We start from the raw sequence: 24,489 nt of genomic DNA, 5'->3' as shown, positions 1-24,489 counted from the left end.
TCCCTGCATTTCTAATGATAAAATTTGGTAAAATACTTTTAGATTCGAACTTTTAAAAAACATCACCCTTACCTATGTTAAAAACTTTTAAAGTCAAAGGTATGATTACAATTCATTATATTAGCAGATTTCCACAAGCCACAAATGGAAATCAGTCCTGTTTAAGTCACAAGTATACAAGTACACAAATCTGCTAAAAGTAACAAAATTCAAAAATAAAAAATCTCAGCTAACAGATGTGTTGGTATCTCTGCAACCGTACAGATACCATGTTCAAAATGGATAGAGTAAACAATTCATGTATTATTTTGTTAGTGACAGGATCACTTAGAAAAATGAATAAAAGTAAATGGTTACTGTTTCCACCGAATCCCTGAGTTGTAACAAGGGCAAAATGGTTCTTAGATGCAGACAAACAGATACACTAAAAAATTTCAGTATAAATGTAGAGAATAATCATGTAAGACCTATTAGTATTGAAACCATGTAGCAAAATTAAATAATTTAACAGTTATACAATAAGTTTGTAGAATACAGGTTCTTAACTTGATAGATTTCAGGGGATCTGTGAAAGTTGATAGGGAAAAAAAAACCCTGTAAGTGAAATTTAGTATTTCCTTCAATTAAGAAGGTAGATAATAAATATTATTCTAAGAGGTCTACAGGCTTCATAAGGCCTGCCAAAGGGGTCCACTACACAAAAAGGGTTAGGAATCTCTGTTCTTGAACAAATAACTCCTCTCCCTAACACTGAATTTAAAAAAAAAGTACTGAAAGAGACAAAAGAAGATGAGAGACCAGAGAATATTTGGCACCAGTTCAAGCAGCAGTAATAGCAGGAAGTAATGGTTTTGTAAGGGATGAACCTTCCACTGCTGTATGTGCCCAAAAAGCTTTGGGAGAAAAAAAAAGAATGAAGTGAAGATACTGGCTAGTCACCCTGTGTTCCCCATGCACCCCCTCAGGAAATGGAGCAGTTCTGGTGGAGTCCCTTAGATACAAAAAGGAAGACCCAGAGTATGTGCTTTGGTGAACAACTGTTCTCAATTATCCCTATTAATAAAGATCTCAGGTGCTACAAGTCAGTTCCAGGACAAGGGTATAAGTAAACTAAACTTTCAAAATCAGAATGCCCCAAAATTCAGACCTAATAGTTATAGTTAATATTTCTATAGCACTTATAATGTGTATAACTTTATTAAACACTTTTACAATTATTTTATTTGATCATCACAACCACCCTGAGAGATAGGTGCTATTATTATCCCTATTTTTACAAATGAGGAAACTAAGACAAAGAGGTTAAGGGACCTGGCCAGGGTCACATAGCTACTAAGTATCTGGGATGGAATTCGAACTCAGGTCTTCAGGACCCAAGATCCAGTGCTCTATCCCCTGTGCCACCTCCCTGTTCTCAATCCCTACATGATCTCCTTTGGGTCTGGGCTTATATAAACCCAGAATAAATCATACTGTCTTGATTCTTCTCACCACAATATTAAACAGACAAATTATGGTTCAATGAATTAGGGCAACCTTGCAAAGTAAAAGCATGATGGAAAGAAAAAACTGTAAATGACATTCATTCTTAAGGACGTATTTGTGACCTTACCACTAAAAAAATCCTAATTCTGCTCATAAAAAAAATAATAAAAGGGTGTGGGGTGGGGGCACGCCTGCACACATGTACATGCACGTGCAAGTGTTTGGTTTTTGGAGGGAGAGGAAGCCCAGCATACAAAGCAAATAACTTAACCTGAAGCAATCCTGATCCACATTGGACTTTCTAGAAGAGCTGGTTAAAATACAACTTTTTATATGGGAAAATTAAATACTAGAATGAGTAACTAAGGAAAGTAGTAAACATGTTCAGTCCTTTAAAGGAAGATCAAGCCTCTTATCTCTGGGATGATCTGTAGTAAAGAGACTGAAGAAGCAGGGAGAAGAAAAACAGTAGCCAAGATTCCCTCCCTTTTCAACAGCCATAGGATTCTCTACAGCAGAAGCTACAGTTCCAAAATATTAGGCTGTGTGACTATGGGCAAATCATTTATACACTTGATAAGCATTTTTCTCATTTATTGTACTATTTGAGTGTACTCGGTGTAACACAGGAGAAAAAAAATGGCTCTGGAGGCCGAACCCCCACTTTCACATCAAGACTGACACTGCCTACAACCTTACACAAATCTCTGAAACTTTCTGGGCTTCAGTTTCCTATCTATAAAGTGAGAAGGGAGGACTAAATGGCTCTAAGATCCCTTCTAAGACCTTTGTTTGGCCAGTCACTAGTGCCTTCCCCTCCAAGTTTACCTTGTACTGGATTGCCCCTTACAGACACACATATTCTCTTCCATTAGGAGGAGAGTTCCTGGGGGGTAGGGGCTGGCTCACTTGGGTTTCTGCATCCTCAGTGATTAGCACAGTGCCTAGTACAGAGTGGCACTGAATAAATGCTCGTTGATTAATCTTCCTCACAGTGTTGTTGTGGCCTGAAACTGTAGCCATCCTAGGCTATGATTTCCTAGGATCCCCCCTGGAGAAGAGAATGAGTGTAGAGAGAGGTCATTTGCCCTCTTCAAGAGATCTGCCCAAGGACCCCTACAGTCAGCCTCTTTCACCACCGCCGTCTTCAGCACAACCCCTCCTAACTCCCCCAACCATCTCAAGGCTCTGAGGGATGTGAAAAGTAGCTCAACCTCATAAAAACAGTGGGGGACACCTGTTCTACAATGGTAAATGTGAACCCTCTGCTTCTGTGCTATGCCAATGAAAAGTTTGTTTTTTGTAAAGGGAAAAAAACAATGTTGGGGAAAGAAGAGGAGCACTTCAGGGTTTTCTCTCTACAACCTGGGTAATAAAAGCTTCGGAAAGCACACAGCTGATTGATGTCTCCAACGGAATCCTAGCAGAACAGTGACTATAACCATGACAATTGCAATTCCAGCAGCTGGCTGACATCAGACTGAGGGCCCATTTCCAGGTCTGTATGGTAGAGATGATTTAATCTCACAAAAGAAATGGTTCAGTTTTTTTAAAAAGAACTCTAAACCTCCCCCCACCCAGATAATGAAATAAAAGCTTCCATTTTACTGCTGCTTCCGTAAAGTGCTTGGGATTCGTATCATGGAGCATGATCCTATGAGACACCATGCCGGAACAAGATCCTTCTCAGTAACCAAACCCCTAAGATATCCTACTAAATTCTGTGGAAGAACCTAGGCTTGGAACATGGAGCCAAAGTCCCAGTGTCCAACAGATGCTCGGCCTGATTATCAAATGATACTAACACAGAAACTGGGAAGGAGCGGATTATGCTGAGTGGGTGAGTTGTGTGTGTGTGTTTGACACACTTGGCTCTTATACACAAACACATACACACACATTAAGTAAGTCTCTTTATATCTGCAGAAAAGGGTGCTCACTATAGCATCTTATGTCCCAGGACCACAGATTTAGAACCAAAGAGTTGTGTGAGGTCATCTGGCCTTTTTATAAATGAAGAAACTGAAGCCCCCCATGAACTCTACATTACTGATACCAATACACAGATATGAAGCATAACACTTCTCGCCATTAAGTTTCTGAAAATAACTGTATGCCCTAACATTTAAGTTCAAGGCTGAAAAGTAACAGGTAACCAGCGCCAATACTCTGCTTTATTTTCTAGTTTGTAGAAAACGGTTCTACAAGACTCTAACAGTCTTTTAGAGAGAAAAGCCATGGAAAATGTGACATGATTGTTCTAGAACACAAATAAATCCCAAATAAACTAAGGGGAAAGGAAAGGAAAGAAGAAATGTAACTAATCTGACAGGCAGCATGGTATAGTGGGAAGAATGCTGGATAAATGCTGAGTCTGCGGTCAAACGGCCTGGGTTCAAATCCCCGCTCTGCCACTTAGCCTTGAGACTCAGCTTTCTTAACTGTAAAATGAGGGCTGAACTACGTTACTTCTAAGGTGCTATCCAACCCTATACCCATGGTAGTTTTCCAGCTCTTTTATTTAGTATGAAAAGACCATTGAAGGAGCAGTAAATAAAAATTCTAAAAAGGCAAAATTTTCTATCTTTTCATGAATGTTTTTTTAATCATTTCAGTTCAAATGAGTTTGGGCCCGTACTTTCTAAAGCAACCTTTCCCAGTGAGATTGTGGAGGCCAAGCTTAAGGATCTGTGCGAGCTAAATGAAAACGCACAACTCGGTCCGGCGGACCGCAGAGCATCGTAAGAACTGAGCGCCGCCCGCTGAGCCTGGAAGGGGCCTCGGGGCCTCTCATGCTGCAGGGGGGAGCCCGGGGTGCCCCCGGCCAATCGGTGGCAAGTCTCACCAGGTGCCTCTGAAAGCAGAGTGAAAGAGGAGACTGCGGCTCAAGCGGCAAAGCATTTAGTAAGCGCCTGCGGTATTCCGAAGGCTGGGCCGTCTAGCCCAAGGTCACACACTCATCGGAACCAGTGGCTCGGACTGCACTCCGTTGGGTGTGGAACAGCGGAGATGGCGCTCCCGGAACGGGGTCCGAGTTCCAATCCCGCCTCTACGGTAGCACCCGGCCGGGGGGCAGGCCAGGCTCCCCCCGGCGGGGCATACAGCGGGAAGGCGGGGGGGGCGGGAGACCTCGAGCCCCAGGGGGAGACCAAGCGAGCGAGAGAAAGGAAGCGGCGGCCGCGCGGGCAGCAGGCGAGGGTCGGCGCGCGCACAGGAAGCCGCCACATCCTGCCCCTCCCACCGGCCGACCCCGCTCCCGTGCGGCCCGGCCCGAGCCCCCGCCCCGCCCGGCCCCGCCCCGCGCCCACCACGAGGCCGCGGTCGTGGCCCGCGCGCCCGGGCAGGCGGGGCGGGGCGGGGCCGCCGGGCCTGCCGGCCCCGGAGGGAGCAGGAGCCTGCGCCCGCCGCCCCTGTAGCCCGGGCCGCCGCCCCGTCCCCGGCCGCCCCGCAGCCCCAGCCCTCGCTTACAGATCTTGCCGCGCAGGCTCTGCAGCACGCGGACTTCTGTGTCGTGGGCCTCGGTCACAGCGCCGTTCGCTGCCGCCGCCGCCTCGCTGAGAGGAGCCGCCGCCGCCATAGTGCCGCCCCGGCCCCGCCGCCTCCACCACCGCCTGCGTAGCCCGGAGAGGCCTGGCGGGGAGGAGGCGGGACCGAGGCAGGGCGGGCCCAATCCCGAGCCTCGGCTCCGCCCCCCGCCCCCGCCTCGAGGGCCCTGCCTGCCTCCGGCCCCGCCCCCGCCGCCGCGCCCCCGGCCCTCCCTCAGCCACGCCCAGCCCGAGAGCGCACTGGGCGCGGGTAGCGCGAGGCGTGCGCGGCCACTCTTTCCAGGTGGGGGGAAGTCCCCGCGCCCAAGCCTGGAGGGTCGGGCTGCTGCGGCGCGGAAGGGGTCACTGTTAAACCCCGACGTCTGTTAAAGAGGCGACCCGTCGTGGCCAGACAGCCCCTGCGGGCTCGCCCATTCCTCAGTCCTGCGTGGGAGGACTGTGGTGCAGGGCCTGGCATGCAGCAGGTGCTTAATAAGCCTTTATTGGCTTGGCTTGGATGCGTCGGAAGCGCCCAGATAGCTGGACTGTTCGGAAAGCAGTAGGCGCTTAATAAATGCTCCCTGATCAGTCGGTGTGGTTATTGGTGGACCCAGGTTCTTCAGTGGGCAGGCTGTGGGACAAGTCCTTCCGCGGCCACCTTGTAGACCCTAGACTGTAAAGTGACCTTAGGATAGAAGCTGGATAGAGGATGGATAGACACGTATGTAGATAGACAGAGAGATGCCTCTTCTGCTCCCTCCTTTTTCAGCCCTGCCCAACTCTTTCCGACCCCATCTGGGGTTTTCTTGGCAAAGACACAGGAGTGGTTTGCTATTTCCTTCTCTAGTTCATTCTGCAGATGAGGAAATTGAAGCAAATGGGGTAAGTGACTTGTCCAAAGTCACACAGCTAGTGGGTGTCTGAGGAGGAATTTGAAGTCAGGTCTGGATTCCAAACCCTTTATGTGTGTGGTGCTATAACCTTGTAAACCTTTAAAGGACAATAAAAATGCTATCATGATGATGGAAACTTCCTTGATGAAAACTGGCAATTGTAACATAATCATAGAGCATTTCCCAGGGTAAAGAAAGTGGTGCATTTTGGTCTGTAATCACAGACCTATTGTTTTTCCTTCCAGAAGACCAATGACATCATGGAGTGATGGATACTTTGGCTAGCATGTGTTGAATCAAATTAGCTCTCTCACTCACATCATCTGTTTTCTGGATGTAAAATTTAACTGTAACTTTGAGATTACCTTAATCGAGTTTATTTGTCATCAGTATCTGTTCAAATTGTTGAAATTCCTCCCAAGAGAAGGGCTTCCTATAATGTGAAAATTTACAAAAAGCACAGTTTTAGAAGTTTCGTTTCTTCTTCCCACTTTACTAAAGATGTCAAAACAGTTTTATCCAAAGTGACATTTCATTTTTTGATCTTTCTTGCAGGCAGTTTTCCAATTTTCTGGATCATCTTAGTAAATTTCATTGCTTAAAACAAAGAAAACTCAGTTGAGATAACAGGTAAAGAATTTTTTTTAAACCTTAAAGTGATATAAATGTATATACACATGTATGTGTATGTATACATATGAATGCTACTTATACATTATATATATACACACACATATATATTGTATTTACTTACCATGAACAGGTTGTAGTTTCCTTCTCTCCAAAAATGCAAGCTCCTTGAGGGGAAAGGCTATTTGTCTCACTTGTATTTCTATGCCCTAACTAGATGGCCCAGTGGATAACATGCTGGACCTGGATTCAGAAAGACCTGAATTCAAATCCAGCCTCAGATGCTTACTAGCTGTGTGACCCTGAACAAGTCACTTAACTACTCGTGCCTGCCTCAGTTTCTTTATCTGTAAAATGTTAATAGAACCTACCTAACAATTTGTAAATTGCTCTGCAGACTTCAGAACACCATATAAATGCTCATTGGTAATTAGCTATTAGCATTATATCTATTAGAACACCTCCTGGCTCATTGTAGGCTCCTAATAAATGCTTGTTGATTAATCAGTTGACACCCAGAAATTCATATTCTTCATTATTTGAAGTCATGTCTAATTGATCCCTGTGTGCAAATCTTTAACTCACTTAATTTTCTATTAGTGCTACTGAACTACTTCAATGATAGTAAATTTAACCATCCATTAATATAAATTTTTTTTAAAAATTGGGTTTCTGAAAGCTAATTTAATTACAACATAATTGAGAAAATAAGACTTACATCCCAAACTCTTTACTGCATTCCCTATTGTCTTTAAATTCTTCTAGAGTCCTATCATTTCTTCATGCTCTTTGGTAACTGGAACAATATTGCATCATCAGTTTTGCGATCAACTTCCTTCCTCAAATCATTAATGAATGTACTTAAAGCCCATTGGCCTCCATTCTGATGAGCAACCATTCATTACTATTCCTTTTCCTATTTCCTAACTTGCTTTTAAGCCATTCAGTAAGTTTAACCCCATCCTGTGCTTTTGTTATGCACAAATATTTGAGAAGGTTGTACTGACTCCTAACAATCCACAAACTCATTGCATTGTAGAAACTACTCCTACTTTATTTCAGTTATCATACCCTTTGGACTCTTTGCCTACCAACACATACTACATGGCCACTCCAATACCATCTCCATTCTCTGCATTATTTATCTCCTAATTTTCAAAGAATTGACAAATAACTCAGGGAAAGAGTTCTTACTTTTAGTATTTAAATATGTTATTTGTAGGGCTGTGTACTAGTAGTATAAGAATGCTGTTCTTCTCCTCTCCTTCCTCCCACCTAAATATTCCCATTCCCCCAGGGCCTTCTTGGTGGCCTTGGCCTTCCATCTCTAGCAATCTAATGAACATAACTTCAATTACTGCCCTTCAGTAAATCTAACTCTCAAGTCCAGGAGTTCCATTCCACTCTGCTCCCCCCACCCCCCAACCTCCTTCTGAATATCTCTACCTGTATTTCGCACTGAACTCATCACCTCCCTAAACTTGCCCATCCTCCTAACTTCCCTTTTTCTTTGATGGTCCCACCATTCTCTCAGTCATCCCTTGCAAGAAACTTTATTTTCATCATTTATTCTTCCCTCGCCTTCATCTGCCTACCATACCTTCATTTGCTAAGCCCTATGAATTCTGCCTTCCCAGGCTCTTCCATTTGTCCCTTCCTTTCCACTCTCAATGCAGCTACACCAGTTTAGGCCTTCATCAATTATTGCCTGAACCATTCTAACAACTGCCTGACATCTTCCATCCTCTAGTTATTTCCCTCTCCATTCTATTCACCAATCAACCTTATCGTTCATCAATCAACTTTTGACTTACTGTGTCACAAGCATTATACCTTAGCACAGTGCCAGGGATACCAACACAGAGAATGAACACAATTCCATTGCCCAAAACTCCTCAATGGCTTCACATAAATTATAAAATAACAGATATACTTAATCAACCAATTGGCTCCCACCTACACTTGCAGTCTTGTTTCAAGATTCCTTTCATAAACTCAAACAATTCTGGCAAAACAACATCCTCCATTCTCTTCTTGCCCTCTTTGTTCTCACCGGGTCCCTCCTTGTGAATGAGGCCCTTTCTTTATCATTTTAGATTCATAAGCTTGTAACATCATAAGAATTTAAGACTAGAAGGGCCTTGGAGGTCATTCAATCTAATTCACTCATTTTCCTTATGAAGGAACTTCAGCCATGTGGCTGAAAAGGGACCTTAATAAACTGACTAATTTAGCAGTTTCAACCTCTATTCAGCAACAACCTGTAAATTGAAAGAGTGTTCTATCAGCCTTGTTAGTTTACCATGTGCCTTTAAGAAATATGCTTCAGGGAGGCTAGGTGGCAGTGAATAGAGCTTTGGCTCTGGAGTCAGAAGGACCTGCGTTCAAATCCGGCCTCAGACACTTGACACACTTACTAGCCATGTGACCTTGGGCAAGTCACTTAACCCCAATTGCACTGCCTTCCCCCCTCCAAAAAGCAAAAAATGAAATATGCTTCATCCAGCCGGATCGAGAGACATCCTTTCAGTGGAGTAGCTGGCAGTCCAACCTACCTAGATTAAGCTGTTTGTTTTAGGATATTTAAATATTTTTGATGCCTTATGGCCTAAGACACAACTCAGGACAAGTTGGAAGTCAGCAACACTGGCATACTGTCTACAGTTGTTTCTGTGGTTGGAATATACCCATAACATAGTTGGGCTGTGGGTTCCTACCACATAAAAATAGGAAACCCAGTCTTCATGGCAGTGTTCCCCAAGGCCCAACTCAGCTGGTTTCCAGAAGTATCATAACATGCCAATGGTAGGAAGAACACTGATTTGAGAGTCAGAAGATTTTTTTTAAAGACCTCAGTTTCTTGATGTACAAAATGAGGGTTTGAATTAGTTGATCCTTCCTCTTTTAACATTCAGTGATTCTATAATCTATAAATGACTATCTGTTGGTGCTTGTTCAGCTGTGTCCAACTCTGTCATTCCATGTGGGGTTTTCCTGGCAAAGGTCCTGGAGAGGTTTGCCATTGCCTTCTCCAGCTATTCCTCATCCTCCATATGAGGAAACTGAAGGAAACAGGGACTTACCCAGGGTAACACAGCTGGTAAATGTCTGAAGCCAGATTTGAACTCAGTAACATAAGGCTTTGTGACTCCAGATCCTGTACTCTATCCTCTGTGCCACCTATCTGCCCTAGTTGATTGACAGGTCCTTTCAAAAACTAATGGTAAATTGATTTGATTACTGTTTCTAGAACATGAAATAGAAGGTGAGGCAGAAAATCAAGATGGCAGATGGTAAGAAGATAGCTAGTGTGAAGTGTTGTTGGGTGTCTAGGGCTGCCTACATACAGTGAGCTTTCACCACTCAGAACAGCACTGCCCAGGACAAGAGTTCCCAAACTGGAATCAATGAACATTTATTAAGCATCTACTGTATTTCAGATGTTGTGCTAAGCTCTGGCAGTTAGATGGGTTAGCTCTTCTAGGGCCTGGTCTCTGGAGGGTCTCTTCCTGGCGTCTTCTCTGAAGAAGCTTGTCTGGAGAGCCTCGTCTCTTGTTTGGGAGGGCGTTCCCTCAGCATTAGGCTGGATGATTAGACTGGGATGATTTCGTGATGTGTAAGTATATTGAGGGGTGGGGACCAGGATTTGGTTCTTCTTCCCTGGAGTTCCCTCAGTTGCTAAGCAAGAGGAAGATAACATAAGTAGTATTAATATGTCAATGAGCTGCAAAGATATGTTAATATCCTGTTTTCCCTTTTGGAAAAGTGAAAAGGATTCTTTGAGCCTCACCCGTGGGTGGGTTTTTGTGGGACGTAACCCCAGTGCCTACTTCAGAGGGCAAAAACAGAGGAGGAGATTTTCTATCCAGTCCTGTAGTCGCCTCTCTCGCCATGAACTGTGGCACTTTAGTGATTCTCAAGGGCCCTTCTAGCTTTCACATTCTGTAATCTGTAATTTACTATCTGATTTCCTCCTAATTTGCTGTAGATTTTGATACTCACTCCAGCTCACATATTCTTAACCTGGTGTCCATTCTTTTCAATAACCCCTAACTGAAATTTAGTACTTCCTTCACTCATGGTGTCTTCTTACTACTATCATTCTCTAAGTTTGTGCCCGATTTTCCAACAGGTATTCTGGGAGAGTACTCAGCTTTGGGGCTGAATGCTTTTCAAAGAAGAGAGAGGGGAGACCCATGAATAGTGAGGCCCACCTATGGCTGGGAGCATGTTTTTTTGTGTGCGGCTTGAAGGGAGGCAGAGTAGACATGATTAGCTTCTTCTCTCCCTGCCCTTCTCCAAAGGAGACTTTCATTCCTTCTGGGAGGAGAAGCAGGACATTGGGATAGGAGGCCATTACTCTACTCTTTTGGATATATCCTTGTCATTGCCCCTCTCTGGGTTAGAATGTCTTTGTACAGTTGATGAACAGTCTTTTTTTTTTTCTCAGCCTTTTCCTCTATGAGTGTTCATCTGCTCATTAGAAAGTCCAGCTCTCCTATGGACAATGGATGACTGGTCAACAGTCTTGATAGGGCTCCCTGGGCCTATTTTATAAACAGGCAAGTTGCCATATCTCTCAATTACCTTGTATGGGTTAACTTTCCACTGGTCAGCCAACTTGTCAGTTCCTTGGGTGACAAAAGCAGCCTTTTCCTTGTCTTCCTCAGACAAAAAAATCTACAAAGTCCAGCACTGAAAACCGCTGGCAGCCTAACAGAAAATCTACGGCCTCCTGTACCTGCTGCATATTTTACTGGTCCACTTTAGTCCTTTTTCACAAAGTTCAGTAGTTGACACACATCCGTATCTTTCCATTTTTCTTGGGTGCTACCACTAGGAGGAAGTGAGGTGGTGCAGAGGGGTGGAGCGCTAGGCCTGGAGGCAGGAAGACCTGATTTCAAATCTGACCTCAGACACTTACTAGCAGTGTGACCCTGGGCAAGTCACTTAACTTCTATTTGCCTCAATGCACTGGAGAAGGAAATGACAGTACCTTTGCCAGGAAAACCATGACAAAAACTCAGACACAACTGAATGACTGAACAACAGCACTACCACCATGGACAATACATAGGGGCTGCAGGATTCCATGATGATGCCATTACCAGCATTCCTTTGAGAGGCTTCCTGAGATTCTCCATCACACACAGACCCTGAATGGTCTGGAATCAATGAGCTAGACTCGGTGGGTTGTACCTCAAGCACATCCTACATCTCACCCATGCAATAGAAACATAACTGTCCTCTTGCTGAGTTCCTACCTCAATCTGTCTTTCCCTTTTGTAACACTGAGGAGATCGCCACAGTCAAAAACCTCAGGATCCAGCAGAGAGGGTAAGCACTGAGGGCTTCTGTGATGATCCCTAGACCCTCTTGCCAGTGTCTTGTAAGCCTCTTCATGGTCCCAGCTTATTGCTTGCAATATCCTGCTAGAACTTTTAAAAAATGATAATTAGTCCCTATCAGGAATGACACACCAGTGAGTGTTGGAGGGTCCAGAGAAACCAAATCACTTTTCTGTTGACACCAACAACTTTCTTGAGGGATTTCAAGTTCACTTGGATGTATCTCAGATATAGATACATAGCCTTTATCATCCAGACCACCAAGTTCAAGTTGTGCCATATTCTCTACAGGTATTTTACCCAAATGTCTGTCATAAAAAGATTGGAAAATGATGGTACCTTGAAATTCACCGTCCAGGACAGTATTGCTGTTCAAATTCTCAATTTTTATCATCACCTCTACAAGAGGTCCATTGAGTCCAGGTAGAATAGGCCTATATATAGGGAATTGATGATAAGGTCAATATGACTGTCCTTGGGGGAGCAGGGTGGTCACCTTCCCTGGTCCCACTCTGGTTTCTTTAAGATGGATCTATAGATTTTAACTTTTTGATGACTATGGCCACATTCTCTTTGCCAGTACAGTCAACATAAATATGTCCATCTAATCTACAATTATAACAAAAAGTGAATCTGTTCCTCTGATGATTACCTAAGGGAGACAGACATTCTCATGCCAGGCTTTTGTGCCCTTCATTTGTTTGGTCCTCTATCTCTCCAGGGAGAATGGGATTGAGCACTGCCCTGTCTCAGGTTCTGTGACTGCAGCTCAGCCCTGGCGGTGGTAGTGGTCCTGCTTTGTTCCTGAATGTAGCCCACATTCGAGAAGCCCTGGAAGCTGTTGAGGCTGAGCCATGTGGATTATATTGATGCTTGAAGCTCGGGACTACCTGAGCTCCCCTCAGCCGTTGCTGGCAGAGGGTTCTTCGTCTGTATAGCTCTGAGACATCAGCAGCATGACACCTATGTACCAAGCCCTGGAACAATGTCTGCACTGTAATTTATCTTTCATTCTCAGGATCCATAGCAAGACTATCTCTATCAATCTAATTATCCCACCTGTCAATATCAGTGACCTTACCTATATACTCTTCCAAAATTTTCGTTTTGTGGGTTTTTTTGCCCAATATTTTTAAAATGTCCTTATTCTGGATCTATGCTTGATATTAGGAGACCACTATACTTCCAAATTCAATTCAAAAGCCCCTCAAGTATCTTAGCTCTTATCTTTTCTAGAGATTGCTTCATATGTGCCCTCATTAATACACAAATATTAATGCAGTTAATATATGTATAATATTACAGCAACTATATAGTCTGTTGGATTAATGTACCATTTTAAAACAATACAATAGTACAACAAAAAAAAAAAGAGTTCAAATCCTGAAAATAACATTATTGAGTGTGATCTGGGACATTGTCTCTTGCTTGAGCTGAAATGCTTTGCTCCTAGTGAGAGAACCAGTTCTCTCTGTGTATTGTCTAGTATAATCTCATACTCAATACATTCTCTGATTTCTATTTGCTATCTGCTTGGATAGCAAATAATTAATTATACATTCAGTAGCATTCAGACTATTAAGAATATACATAACAGTAACTTGAAGCCAAGCCAGGATAAGTTTGCTATATCTCAAAACCCCCCACAAAATCACACAATTAAAAATTACTTTAAAAAAAATCTAGGATATAAGTAGAAAGACAAAATTATGACTCTTTAAAACTATGCTATCATCATACCTCGTTTTACTGCATTTAGCTTTATTGTGCTTTCCAGGTATTATGTTTTTTACAAGTTGAAGGTTTGTGGTAACCTTGCTTTGAGCAAATCTATAGGTGCTATTTTTCCAATACTCATGTCATGTCTCTATGTCACATTTTGGTAATTCTTGCAATAATATCTGTTCTAGTGATCTGTGATCACTCATTTTTTATGTTTCTGTGGTAATTGTTTCAAACCATGCCCATATAAAACAGCCAACCAAACTGATAAATGTCGTGTGTGTTCTGACTGTACCACTGACCAGTTGTTCCCCCATCTCACTCCTTTTGCTTGGGCCTTCTTATTCCTCAAGACACAATAATACTGATGATTATTACATAAACTTAATTAACAAAGCAGCGGCTGGCTTTGAGACACTTGACTCCAATTTTGAAAGAAGTTCTGCTGTGGGTAAAATGCTTTCAGATAGCATTGCATGCTGCAAAGAAAACTTTCATGAAAGAGTCAATCAATGCAACTGACTTCATTGTTATCTTATTTTAAGAAATTGCCACAGCCATCCTAAGCTTTAGCAATGACCACCTTTATCAGTCAGCAGCCATCAACATTGAAGCAAGACCCTCCACCAGCAAAAAGATTATGACTCGCTGAGGGCTCAGATTACAGTTAGCATTTTTAATCAATAATGTAATTTTTAATTAAGGTATGTACATTGCTTTTTAGACATGATACTATTGTACACTTAATAGACTATGGTGTGAACATAGCTTTTATACATGGTGGGAAACCAAAAATTCACATAACTTGCTTTATTGCCATATTTACTTTATTGTGCTGGTTTGGAACCAAATCTGTGATATCTCCAAGGCATGCCTGTACTGGGGCAGTTAGATGGTACAGTGGAGAAAGATCTGGGTCTGGAATTAGGAAGACCACAGTTTCTAAATGACCAGACTGTGGATGACCCAAAGGGCAATGGAAAGACGTATGTGGTAGACATAAGTAAGTTACAGCATATGTCCTTTGGTGGCATATGCAGCCAAAACAGCATAAAGAACATTAGCCAGAAAATGTATGACCAGAAAAGAAAGGAGGTAGGTCTGTCTTAGAGGACAGCCAAATGCTACTCTGTTTCACCCCTCTCCCTCCTTCCCCCCCAAATGTAAAATGATCTAGAAAAAGGCCTCCAGCATGATTCTCTGTGGAGAATTTATGGAATAACACAAAATAGTATTGCACAGGGTGAGGAGACGCGGATTGGTTGTGATCTACACTGGTGAAGGGAGTCCCCACACTGATGAAGTCACAGATCTATTGAAGTCCTGAAGTGACCACAAGCAAATCACTTCTTTTGAGCCGCACTTTCTTCATTTTTAAAGTTAGGATGCTTGGCTTATTCTATTTCAGACATTGATGGGTAGGGTGCCATTTTTAGGGATACAGATATGCATGCATGGACCCATAAACACACATATATGTAGAGGTGAATACACAATGCATGTATGTATCTATGCACGTGTGTGCACATATATGTGTTCAACCTATATGTGTGAGGACTATATATATGTATATATGTAGGTATATACACACATATACAAACACTCAAGGATAGATGCCCATATTTTCAATCATACCTTACTTTCCCTAAGTAGAAATTAGTCTATATTTATGTAAATGTTTTGCTTTAATAGGGAGTTCTTATCAGAAATTTGTTCATTCTCTTGTGTTATGCCTTGTAAAGAGTGAGGCTCTCAAGCTTAGAATCAAATATATATAAGAATGAAAGAGATGTTAGGTATGACAGGAAGCAGTGTTGGTGGTTTATGCATGACCTCTTTGAGAAAGTATTACATCAAGAGAAAATAAGAGAGTGCTGTTATATCACCATCTGGTGGACAAAACAAAACCACGGTTGTTTTTTTTACAGTGAATTTTCCTTGCTTTTCAAACTCAGATTAAACTTTTTTTTTTTTTTTTGCTTTTTGGAGGGCAGTTGGGGTTAAGTAACTTGCCCAAGGTCACACGGTGTGTGTGTGTGTGTGTGTGTGTGTGTGTGTGTGTGTGTGTGTGTGAACTCAGTTCCTCCTGACTCCAGGGCTGGCGCTCTACTCACTGTGCTGCCTAGCTGCCCCTCAGATTAAACTCTTTAAGTCTGTCTCTTTCTCTCCTCTCTCTCCCCCTATCCTTCTCTCCCTCTTCCTCTCACCTTCTCTCTCTGCCTCTCACCCTTTCTCCCTCTCTTTCTCTCCCTCTCCTTCTCCCTCTCACCCTCTCTCCTCCTTTTCCCCCTCCCTCTCTCCTTATCCTTCTCCCTCTTCCTCTCACCTTCTCTGTCTTCCCCTCACCTTCTCTCCCTCTCCCTTTTCCCCTCTTCCTCTACCTCTTTCTCTTACCCTCTTTCCCTCTTCCTCTCCCTCTCTTTCCCCCCCCTTCTCCATTTCCTTCTTCCTGTTCCCCTTCCTCTCCCCTTCCCTTTCCCTTTCTCCTTCCCCTCCCCCTTCTCTTTCTCTCTATACCTACCCCCCCCCTCCCAACTTGATAAACATTAAAGCTTCAAACCTCTTACAATGCTGATGGGCTATACATTTTCAGACATAACTACTAGGTGAATTTGTTTTGCTTGACTACTTGTTACATTGGAGAACTTTTATTTTTAGGAGTTGGGGAATTGTTGCAGAAAGCATGAGGTTAATGGTAGAGATGTCCAAAAAAAAGGAAAGAAAAGAGTCAATAAACTATTTTAAAAATATTCAGAAGGGAGCAGAAGAAAATTCATAAGGTGACAAAGGCAAGGAGGGAAGTTGTGGTACTATGGCATATACAATCTTCTCTTTCTGTTCTTTGCATATATATCTAGATGTACATATTATAATCTTTCCTCATGTATATCCATATGTACATGTAAAGTGCATATATAGACATATACACTTGGGTGCTCCAAAAGTTTTAGGGAAATTTTAAGTTTAAAAACTTTAGGCTTTTGTCTAAGTGCATGATGTTTGCTAATATTTGCCAAGATTAGAAGAAGAAAAAGAAGGAGGAGGAGAAGTTATAAGAGAAGCAGGAGGAGGGAAAGAAAGAAGAGGAATAAAAGAAGGAAAAGGAGGAGGAGGAGGAGAAGGAGGAGGAGGAGGAGGAAGAGAAAGAGAAGGAGGAGGAGAGGAAAAAGAGGAGGAGGAGGAGGAAGAGAAAGAGAAGGAGGAGGAGGAGGATTCTAGGTGGTGCTGGCTAGGTAGACTGAAAGCCCTAGCCCTTAGTGATTTATTTATATCCCTAGGGCTTATAGCAGTGCCCAACACATAGTTCTTTGCTTCTTGTTCCTCCAATTAGATTGTGAGTACCTCAAGGGCAGGGGCTTTCACCTTTGCTATCTCCATTGCTTAGCACAGTACCTGGAGCTAGAAGGTACTTAATAAATGCTCATAGACAGACAGGACTGGTATATTGTAAGTACTTAAATGTTCTACCTATACCTGGAATCCTGTGAATTTTTTTCCTATTTATAAATTGTCATTTTTTTCTAATGATTTAACCCCCCCACCCCCACCCCCATTTTGTTTTCTTATTCTAAGATCAGTTCTCTTGAAGTTGCTATGTACTGAACTGTCTCCTGGATCTGTGACGTGTGTTTGCAGTTTCCAGTTCTTTTAATTGGATTAGTTTTTGAGTTTGTTTTTGTGCTTCAGGCACATTGTAATTGTTTTTTCAGTCATTAAAAGCTAGTTGCTTCTATTAGTCTTTTCAGATTTCCTATCACATTCTTCACATTGGTCAATTTTCTTCATTATGTTCTGCCAATCTTTTTAAAGCATCTTTTAATTCTAGCTTCAACTTCTCCTGTGATTTTAAAATTTTTATGAGTTTTAATTTTTCCTTCTTTTTGTGATCATCTTGCCAATGGTAATTTTTGCTGACGTTTCCCAAATATTTCATTTTGTCTATTTGAGGATGTCTTGTGATGTTTCTTTTTCAATCTCTGGGTTTTTTGAAAAATCAAATGCAAAAGTCAATGCAACACGGGGGTAGGAGATTAAGTTAAATGATTCTCAGTTCCTTTACAGCTCTAAATCTATGAATAAAACCTTGGGTGAAGGTAGTACTTTGGCTATTTCATTTGCCTTATAAATTTTAAAATACCACTGTATTGGTCCTTACAGCTTATAGTGTGCTTGTAACTAATTTTCTTTTCAGGGTAAGTTTTCCTTATCTTGTTTGGAATTCTGAGCTGTTTTCCTTTTTTTTCTTCCTGCTTTTTCTTTCTTTTATGAGCAATTGGGGTTAAGTAACTTGCTCAAGGTTACACGGCCAGGTGTTTCTGGGTGGGTGCTAAGTGTTGGAGCTGGAATTCGATCCCCAGGTCATCCTGACACTGTAGCCGGTGCTCTTACTCGCTGAGCTACCTGGCCACCCCTCCTGTTATTTTCTTGTGAAGGTGATGTGAGGAACCTGCTTCCCCTATTATCTCTCTACCAATTATGTAAAATGAGATAATATTTATATAGCACTTAGCACAGCGCCTGACAAAAATAGGCCCTTAGTAAATGTGTGTTCATTTTTCTCCCCACCCCAATTCAATTAAATAGCCATTAAGTGGCATTGTGAAGAAGTAGACAAATATGGATATAACAATAATAATAATAAAATAACAATTCCATTTCCATAGCACTTTGTATACTTCAAAACACATTTATATTTGTAGGTCATCTAATTTAATCCTCACAGCAATTTTTCAGGGCAAAAATTATTAGCCCCATTTTATAGATTAAAAAGATGGGCTTTGAAGAGGTTTCATGATTTGCCTATAGTGAATGGGAGTAATTAATGATAATTTCATTGACTGCTTTGTACCTGAGTTTTTGTGGGTGAAATTATACCCATTCTCCATGAAACCTTCCAAAATAAGGAGATGGTTTCTGGTTTCCTTCTCTTGAGCAAGTGAATGGCCACTTGTTGGATGTGTTTTAGTGGAGATTCTTGTTCATGTGTGGGTTGGACTAGATGGCTTCTAAATCTGATGTTCCATGATTCTTTTTTTTTTTTTTTTTGCAAATACTGGGAATCTTCATTCAGATCATCAATTCACATTTCTCAAATCTCAGACTTTGGGTGGGCCTTTTGTGGAAGAGGGGAAGGATGAAGGAGAGAAGACAAGGCAAGGCCAACCCACCTCCGTGGAAATCCCCTCGACCTCCTAACCCTGTCTCAGGCCACTGGATAAAGAAGGGAATAGGCAGAAGGGAATGCCAAGAATGACAGAGGGAAAAAGAGGCCCCTGCCAAGGAGAGGCTTACCCAGATGTGTGGCTTTCAAAGTCCAGCTGTGGCCAGCATGGCAGAACCATAGGCTCCTCCCTCTAAGTTAAGTCCCCACAGTACCAAGGCTTGGGGGTGGAGGGAGCAGGAAGAACAACCTTGTGGAAGAGAAATTGGTTGCATGTCAGCTCCTTTCAAGGCAGTGCCCCGAACCCTGGCCTAAAGAATGGCTACATGGGTGCAAAATTCCCAAATGACAGGACAAACCAGGGTGGGAGAATGAGCAGGAATGGTGAAGGGGTCAGTACCCCCCAGTTTTGGTCCAGGAGAAGGGAGGATGGGGGGGTTGGTCCAGTTTTGCTGATCTGGGGGACAGGGAGTGTATTACAGTAAATTCAAGGTGAAAAGGCATTGCTCAGCACCTGTAGCCACAACAGGAGAAGCAGTGCCACCAATGGATAGCAGTAGGCAGGGAAGAGGAAGAGCTGGAACAGAAGAAGGGGCTTGAGAGTTCCACAGGCTTCCTAAGAATGTCACTGCTAGAAATAAATTAACCATTCAAGGGAGGGTGAGGAAGAGTGGTGATCAGAGGATCTGGGTGGCATCCCATACCCAGTCATGCCTGCCTGACAGGCCCCACGGTTGGGGCCTTCTGCAGTCCCATGACATTCTTGCCCTCCTGCGGTTGGTTATCTGTGAAATTTCAGGATTCTCCTTGGACTTCTTAGGGAACCAGTTAGATTCTCCAGAGAAAAACCCATCACCCCGAGGCACCACCAGCCCACCCAGGTTCATCAGTGTCTGCTGAATACATGCCATGTTCTTTCCTTCCCAGAGGTCCAGTTTGGAAGATCTCAGTGGCAGTGATGCCTTAGCACTCTGCCGCCTGTAGGAACTGAGAAATCTGTTCCACCTGTTTGAAGGCCATGCCGGAAGCCCGGATCTTCTTTACTGGGTGCTGGCCTTCAGGGTATAGCCCAGTAATGAGCTCACACAGCACCGTGCCATCTTTGAGACAGTTTTAGACATTCTCTCACCCAGGCTGGGGCCGCTCAACATCCCTGCGGCTCTGTGTGGTACTCCACTGAATGAGAATCTGCTGCAGACAAGCATCAGGCTGCTTCTCAGATTTCTGCTGTACCTCCCGGCTCAGTCCGTAAGCAGGTCCTGCGTTGGTCATTCTGAGATGGTGATGCAGGTATGTTTACCGCGAGGTGCAAGGCGGTGGATGGAGAGCGTAATGGTCTGGGGCGCGGCGCGCAGTGAGTGGCTGATATTCTATGACTGAATAAGAAAAGGAGGTAATTAGTTTTTTCTAACTGGAGTTCTTCAAGCAAAGACTGCTTAACTATTTAGTCAATAAATATTTTGAGATCCTTGTTCAAGTAGAGTTTGGATTCTGTGACCGTATCTCATACTCTATAAATATACTTCACCGCAGTGGAGTGGGATGGTGGAAAAGACTCTTCCCTGGGACATAATAGCGAGATGTGTCTCAAATTGGGAAAAAAAAAAGTGTTGTTTTTTTTTAAATTCATGAGACGATTATAGTTACAAAAAGATATTGGGGAAGACTTCATAGATAACATTGATTAGATTTTTGTGACTTAAAAACGGAAGATAGGAAAGGGGTTAAACAGGAAGTATTACTGTGAAATTTCACTGATTATCTTCATTGAATTCAAATAAAGTATTCTTTTAACTCATTTAATGAGGGTGATTTGTGGATCTTTTGTTTAAATGGACAGTAGTAGAAAATTGTTTTCTTATGAGAGAACACTAGATGTCTCAGTTGTATTAAATCTGTGGTGGAAAAACAGGAACTACAAAAAAAATGAGCACACACTAAGAATTGTGAGGTCTGAAATGTGGCAAAAAAAAGACCGTTGATTTATATTTTGGAAATTAGAACTTAATTTTCTTTTGTTTTCTAATATAATATATTTTAAAATTTTATTTTATTAAATTTACTTATCTGCTTTTAGTTTATAACATTCAGTTCTACAATCCTTTAAGTTCCAAATTTTCTCCCCCTCTTTTTCCTCCCCCCACCCAGGCGATATGCAATCCGATATAGGCCCTACAAATAGCTTCACATTAAGCGTTAGTCAGGTTGTAAAGAAGAATTATAACCAATGAAGTGAATAAGAAAGAAGGAATGAAACAAAACTAAACACAAAAGAGAAAGCAAGTAGCTTGCTTCAGTCTCCGTTCAAACTTCATAGTTCTTTTCTCTGGATGTGGATATCCTTTCCATCATGAATCTTTTGGAGTTGCCTTATAACTTTGCATTGCTGAGAGGAGCCCAGTCTAACAAAGTTAGTAGTCACAGATACAATGTGTCTGTAATTGTGTACAAAGTTTTCCTGGTAGAACTTAATTTTCAACTAACTTTTTCTTTGAAGCAAAACTTTGTGATATTCATTGCCTTTAGAGTACTTAACAAAATATTTTACAAGAAAGTCCCTGTGAGTCTGTAGTATTCTGTCAATTTCTCTTATGAGGAAACAGGAAGGATATTGAGAAGTTTGTTGAAGGCAAGGGCTGGAGTCTGCATTAGAGCCAGAGTTAGAATTTGGGACTTCTCAATCCCTATTTTTGACCCCTAAAAATCACCTCTAAATTTTGAGTTATTTATGTGTAGATTTTAGATCATAAAACAGACCCAGGTTCTGGTACTATTTGTATAACTGTGGGAAGGTCAGGTCACCTCCCTGTTTTCTCATGTGTAAAATGAAAGAGTTGGACTAAATAATCTCTAGTTCCTTTGGAGCCCAGGCATTGTATAATTCCACAATTCTATTATACCCCACAAACATATGGGAAACAGTCAATCAGCAGCAGAGCAGTAGCAAATAATAATGATTGAGCCCCATTTACTTGGGTTTGCCATTTTATTGGGCACTAGCTATTAGTCCTTGTTAACTTGGTATATATTTACTGATCTGAACTGAGGCAGAATTTGTCTAATAAATATTCTGTCACATTCCCAGTAGTGGAGAGAGCTGACTTCAGACACTGTCTCTCTCTAAAGAAGTCTTCTGAGAATGGAATTTCAGGAATAAAAATTTCCTATGTACCTCAGGAGCCTAAGCATTGATTGTCAAATAAGAATAATGGTGTGTATACATTGGTGGATGTCCCAAATGACAATTCATCCCCTATAGCATCAATAGTCCACATGAATGTAATGTCCTAATTTCTGCAAGTCTACAATGCAGTAGATTTTCAATGAACCAAGAGAGTGTAATATATAATTTGTCCACAAAGTGGTGCTATATTCAAGCCACCAGTTGAATGATTTCATCAGTGTTTGTGTGGACTTCTCAAAAGGAATTTTTTTTGTACATACAGTTGATGATGCCCTCCTCCTGGAGAGGTCTCATCCCTTGGCTTCTGTGGCATTATTTCCTTCTGCGATTCTGATTACTTCTCTATCTCCTTTGTTCAGAGATGTGTAGGAACCAGCTCCACCCTGCTCAGGAGAGCCATTTGTTAAATTTTCAATATTTTTACACCTCAGAAATCAGTAAATGCTACAAATTAGGGCTTTATTGGTTGTTTTGTTGATTGTCTAAGCATAATAAAGTGATAAAATAAATATGTCAAATAAAATGTTAATAATATAAAGTTTAAAAATGTCCTATGCATATTTTTCCCCCTGGAGAGTTGGTTGTTAAAATATTTACCAGCACACCCCATACCTTTTATTTTCCTGGAAAATTGGTTGTTATACATTTACAAGTACACTCTTACCTTTATTGGACCATCCGCCCATCTTCTACTTTCGCCTTTATTGTTTTTGTTATTGTTGTTGAGTCATTTTTCAGTCATGTCCAACTCTTTGTGACCCCATTTGGGATTTTCTTGGCAAAGATACTGGAGTGGTTTGTCATTTTCTTCTTTAGCTCATTTTACAGATGAGGAAACTGAGGCAAACAGGGTTAAGTGACTTGCCCAGAGTCACATAGCTGTTACCTGTCTGAGGCCAGACTTGAACTCAGGAAGATGAGTCTTCCTGACTCCTGGCTGTTTTGGAGGGGAGGTCTATCCATTGTACCACCTAACCCTTGTAGAGATTTCCTTAGCTTCTGTTGGTTCAAGTATCTTCTCTCTGCAGATTATTTGCAAGCCTATCCTTTCCTAATCTCTCTCTTGAGCTCTAGTCATGCAACACCAACTCCCTAATGGATAAATCATTGGAATCCCAAACTCGATGTATTCCATTTGGAACTGATTACCCTATTCTAAACCTCTCCTAAACCAAACTTCCCCATTTCTATTGAGGCCTTCATTATCCTTCCAGTTACCTGGTTGTACAACCTCAGAAATAGCCTTGCCTTTTGCCTTTCTGTCCCCTCCTCATCAATCAGTTACCAACCTCCTCCCCTGGAATGTGGAATCCTTTAGGGTAGAAATTATTTAATTTATGTCTTCATATTCTCAACAGCTCCTATAAGACCTTGCACATACTGGGCACTTAATACTTGTCTGTGGGGCGGCCAGGTGGCACAGTGAGTAAAGAGCTGATCCCCGGAGTTAGGACGACCGGAGTTCGGTTCTGACCTCAGACATTTAACACCCACACAAAAAAACTAGCTGTGTAACCTTGGGCAAGTTACTTAACCCCAAATGCCCTCCAAAAGGCAAAAAAATAAAATACTTGTCTGTTCAATTTAATCAAGGAAACTGAAGTTCAGAAAAATTAAATGACTGGACTGGATCACACAGCTTCTGAATGCAATAGCTGCGGGTTTGAATCTGGTCTCTGATTTCCATCCCAGAGGACTTTTCTTTTTTGAGTTTTATTGTTGCTTCTTTTTTTTTTTTTTTTTTTTTTTTTTTTGAGGGCAATTTGGGGTTAAGTGACTTGCCCAAGGTCACACGGCTAGTTTTTGTGTTAAGTGTCTGAGGCCAGATTTGAACTCAGGTCCTCCTGACTCCAGGGCTGGTGCTCTACTCACTGCGCCACCTAGCCGCCCCTTATTGTTGCTTTTTATCTTACACTAGTCATTTCCCCTTAAGCTCCCTCCTTCCTTTGAACCCTTTCTTGTAATAACAAAAATATAACAGCAAAAGCACCAAACACATTGATTGCATCTGCCACTTCATACCGCATTTCTCTTTTGTAGTCACCTGCCTCTTTAGTGAATGAAGGATGGTGGATTTCATTAGCAATTCTCTGGGAAAGAGATTGTTCCTTTTAATTAATTTGTCTGACTGTCTTTGTTGTTTTCACTGATGTTATTACAGACATTGTATTCTTCTGCTTCCTCTTTCCTCTTCTGATTGTTATTCATTTTCCTACTTTGTAAAGCTTATTTTTTCAAGGTTGGAGATAGTGAAAGGGAAGGAACTTTAAAGATCATTCACCCTGCCATCTTGTCTCCTGCTCTATTAAACTACCGCCCCCCCCCCCATGCCTGCCCTAGAGGATTCCTTTTTGTTTTGCATTTGTCCCTTAACTAAATAAAATAATATATTTTCTGTGCACTCTAGAAAGAAGTAAATATATATATATATATATATATATATACATACACACATATGCATATATACCTACATATACATACACACATATACATATGCATATATACTTATACATACATACATATATATATGGCAGGGAGTTAT

The 24,489-nt window shown here is 41.9% G+C and overlaps 1 protein-coding gene and 1 pseudogene across 4 annotated transcripts in view; both read right to left on the bottom strand.

The window, feature by feature from the left end:
- RASA2 (RAS p21 protein activator 2) overlaps positions 1-5,134 on the bottom strand; it is a 143,915-nt gene extending 138,781 nt beyond the window's left edge. For 2 of the 4 annotated variants that reach the window (XM_069104648.1, XM_069104649.1), the window contains exon 1: positions 4,954-5,134. In XM_069104648.1, the coding sequence (XP_068960749.1) occupies positions 4,954-5,062 (109 nt within the window). In that variant the 5' untranslated portion in view covers positions 5,063-5,134. The remainder of the gene's footprint in view (positions 1-4,953) is intronic. The other 2 variants (XM_069104650.1, XM_069104652.1) reach the window with 1 other exon arrangement.
- A 12,115-nt stretch (positions 5,135-17,249) lies between these two features.
- LOC138174259 (transgelin-2 pseudogene) lies at positions 17,250-20,109 on the bottom strand (annotated as a pseudogene).
- Positions 20,110-24,489: the final 4,380 nt, after the last annotated feature.

Source organism: Petaurus breviceps, unplaced genomic scaffold (genome assembly GCF_028583685.1).
Source record: "Petaurus breviceps papuanus isolate PSGF00001 unplaced genomic scaffold, PetGlider_PUasm1.0 688, whole genome shotgun sequence".
NCBI lineage: Eukaryota > Metazoa > Chordata > Mammalia > Diprotodontia > Petauridae > Petaurus > Petaurus breviceps.
Note: the sequence above shows the minus strand (reverse complement) of the source record. Positions and strands in the feature narration are given on the sequence as shown.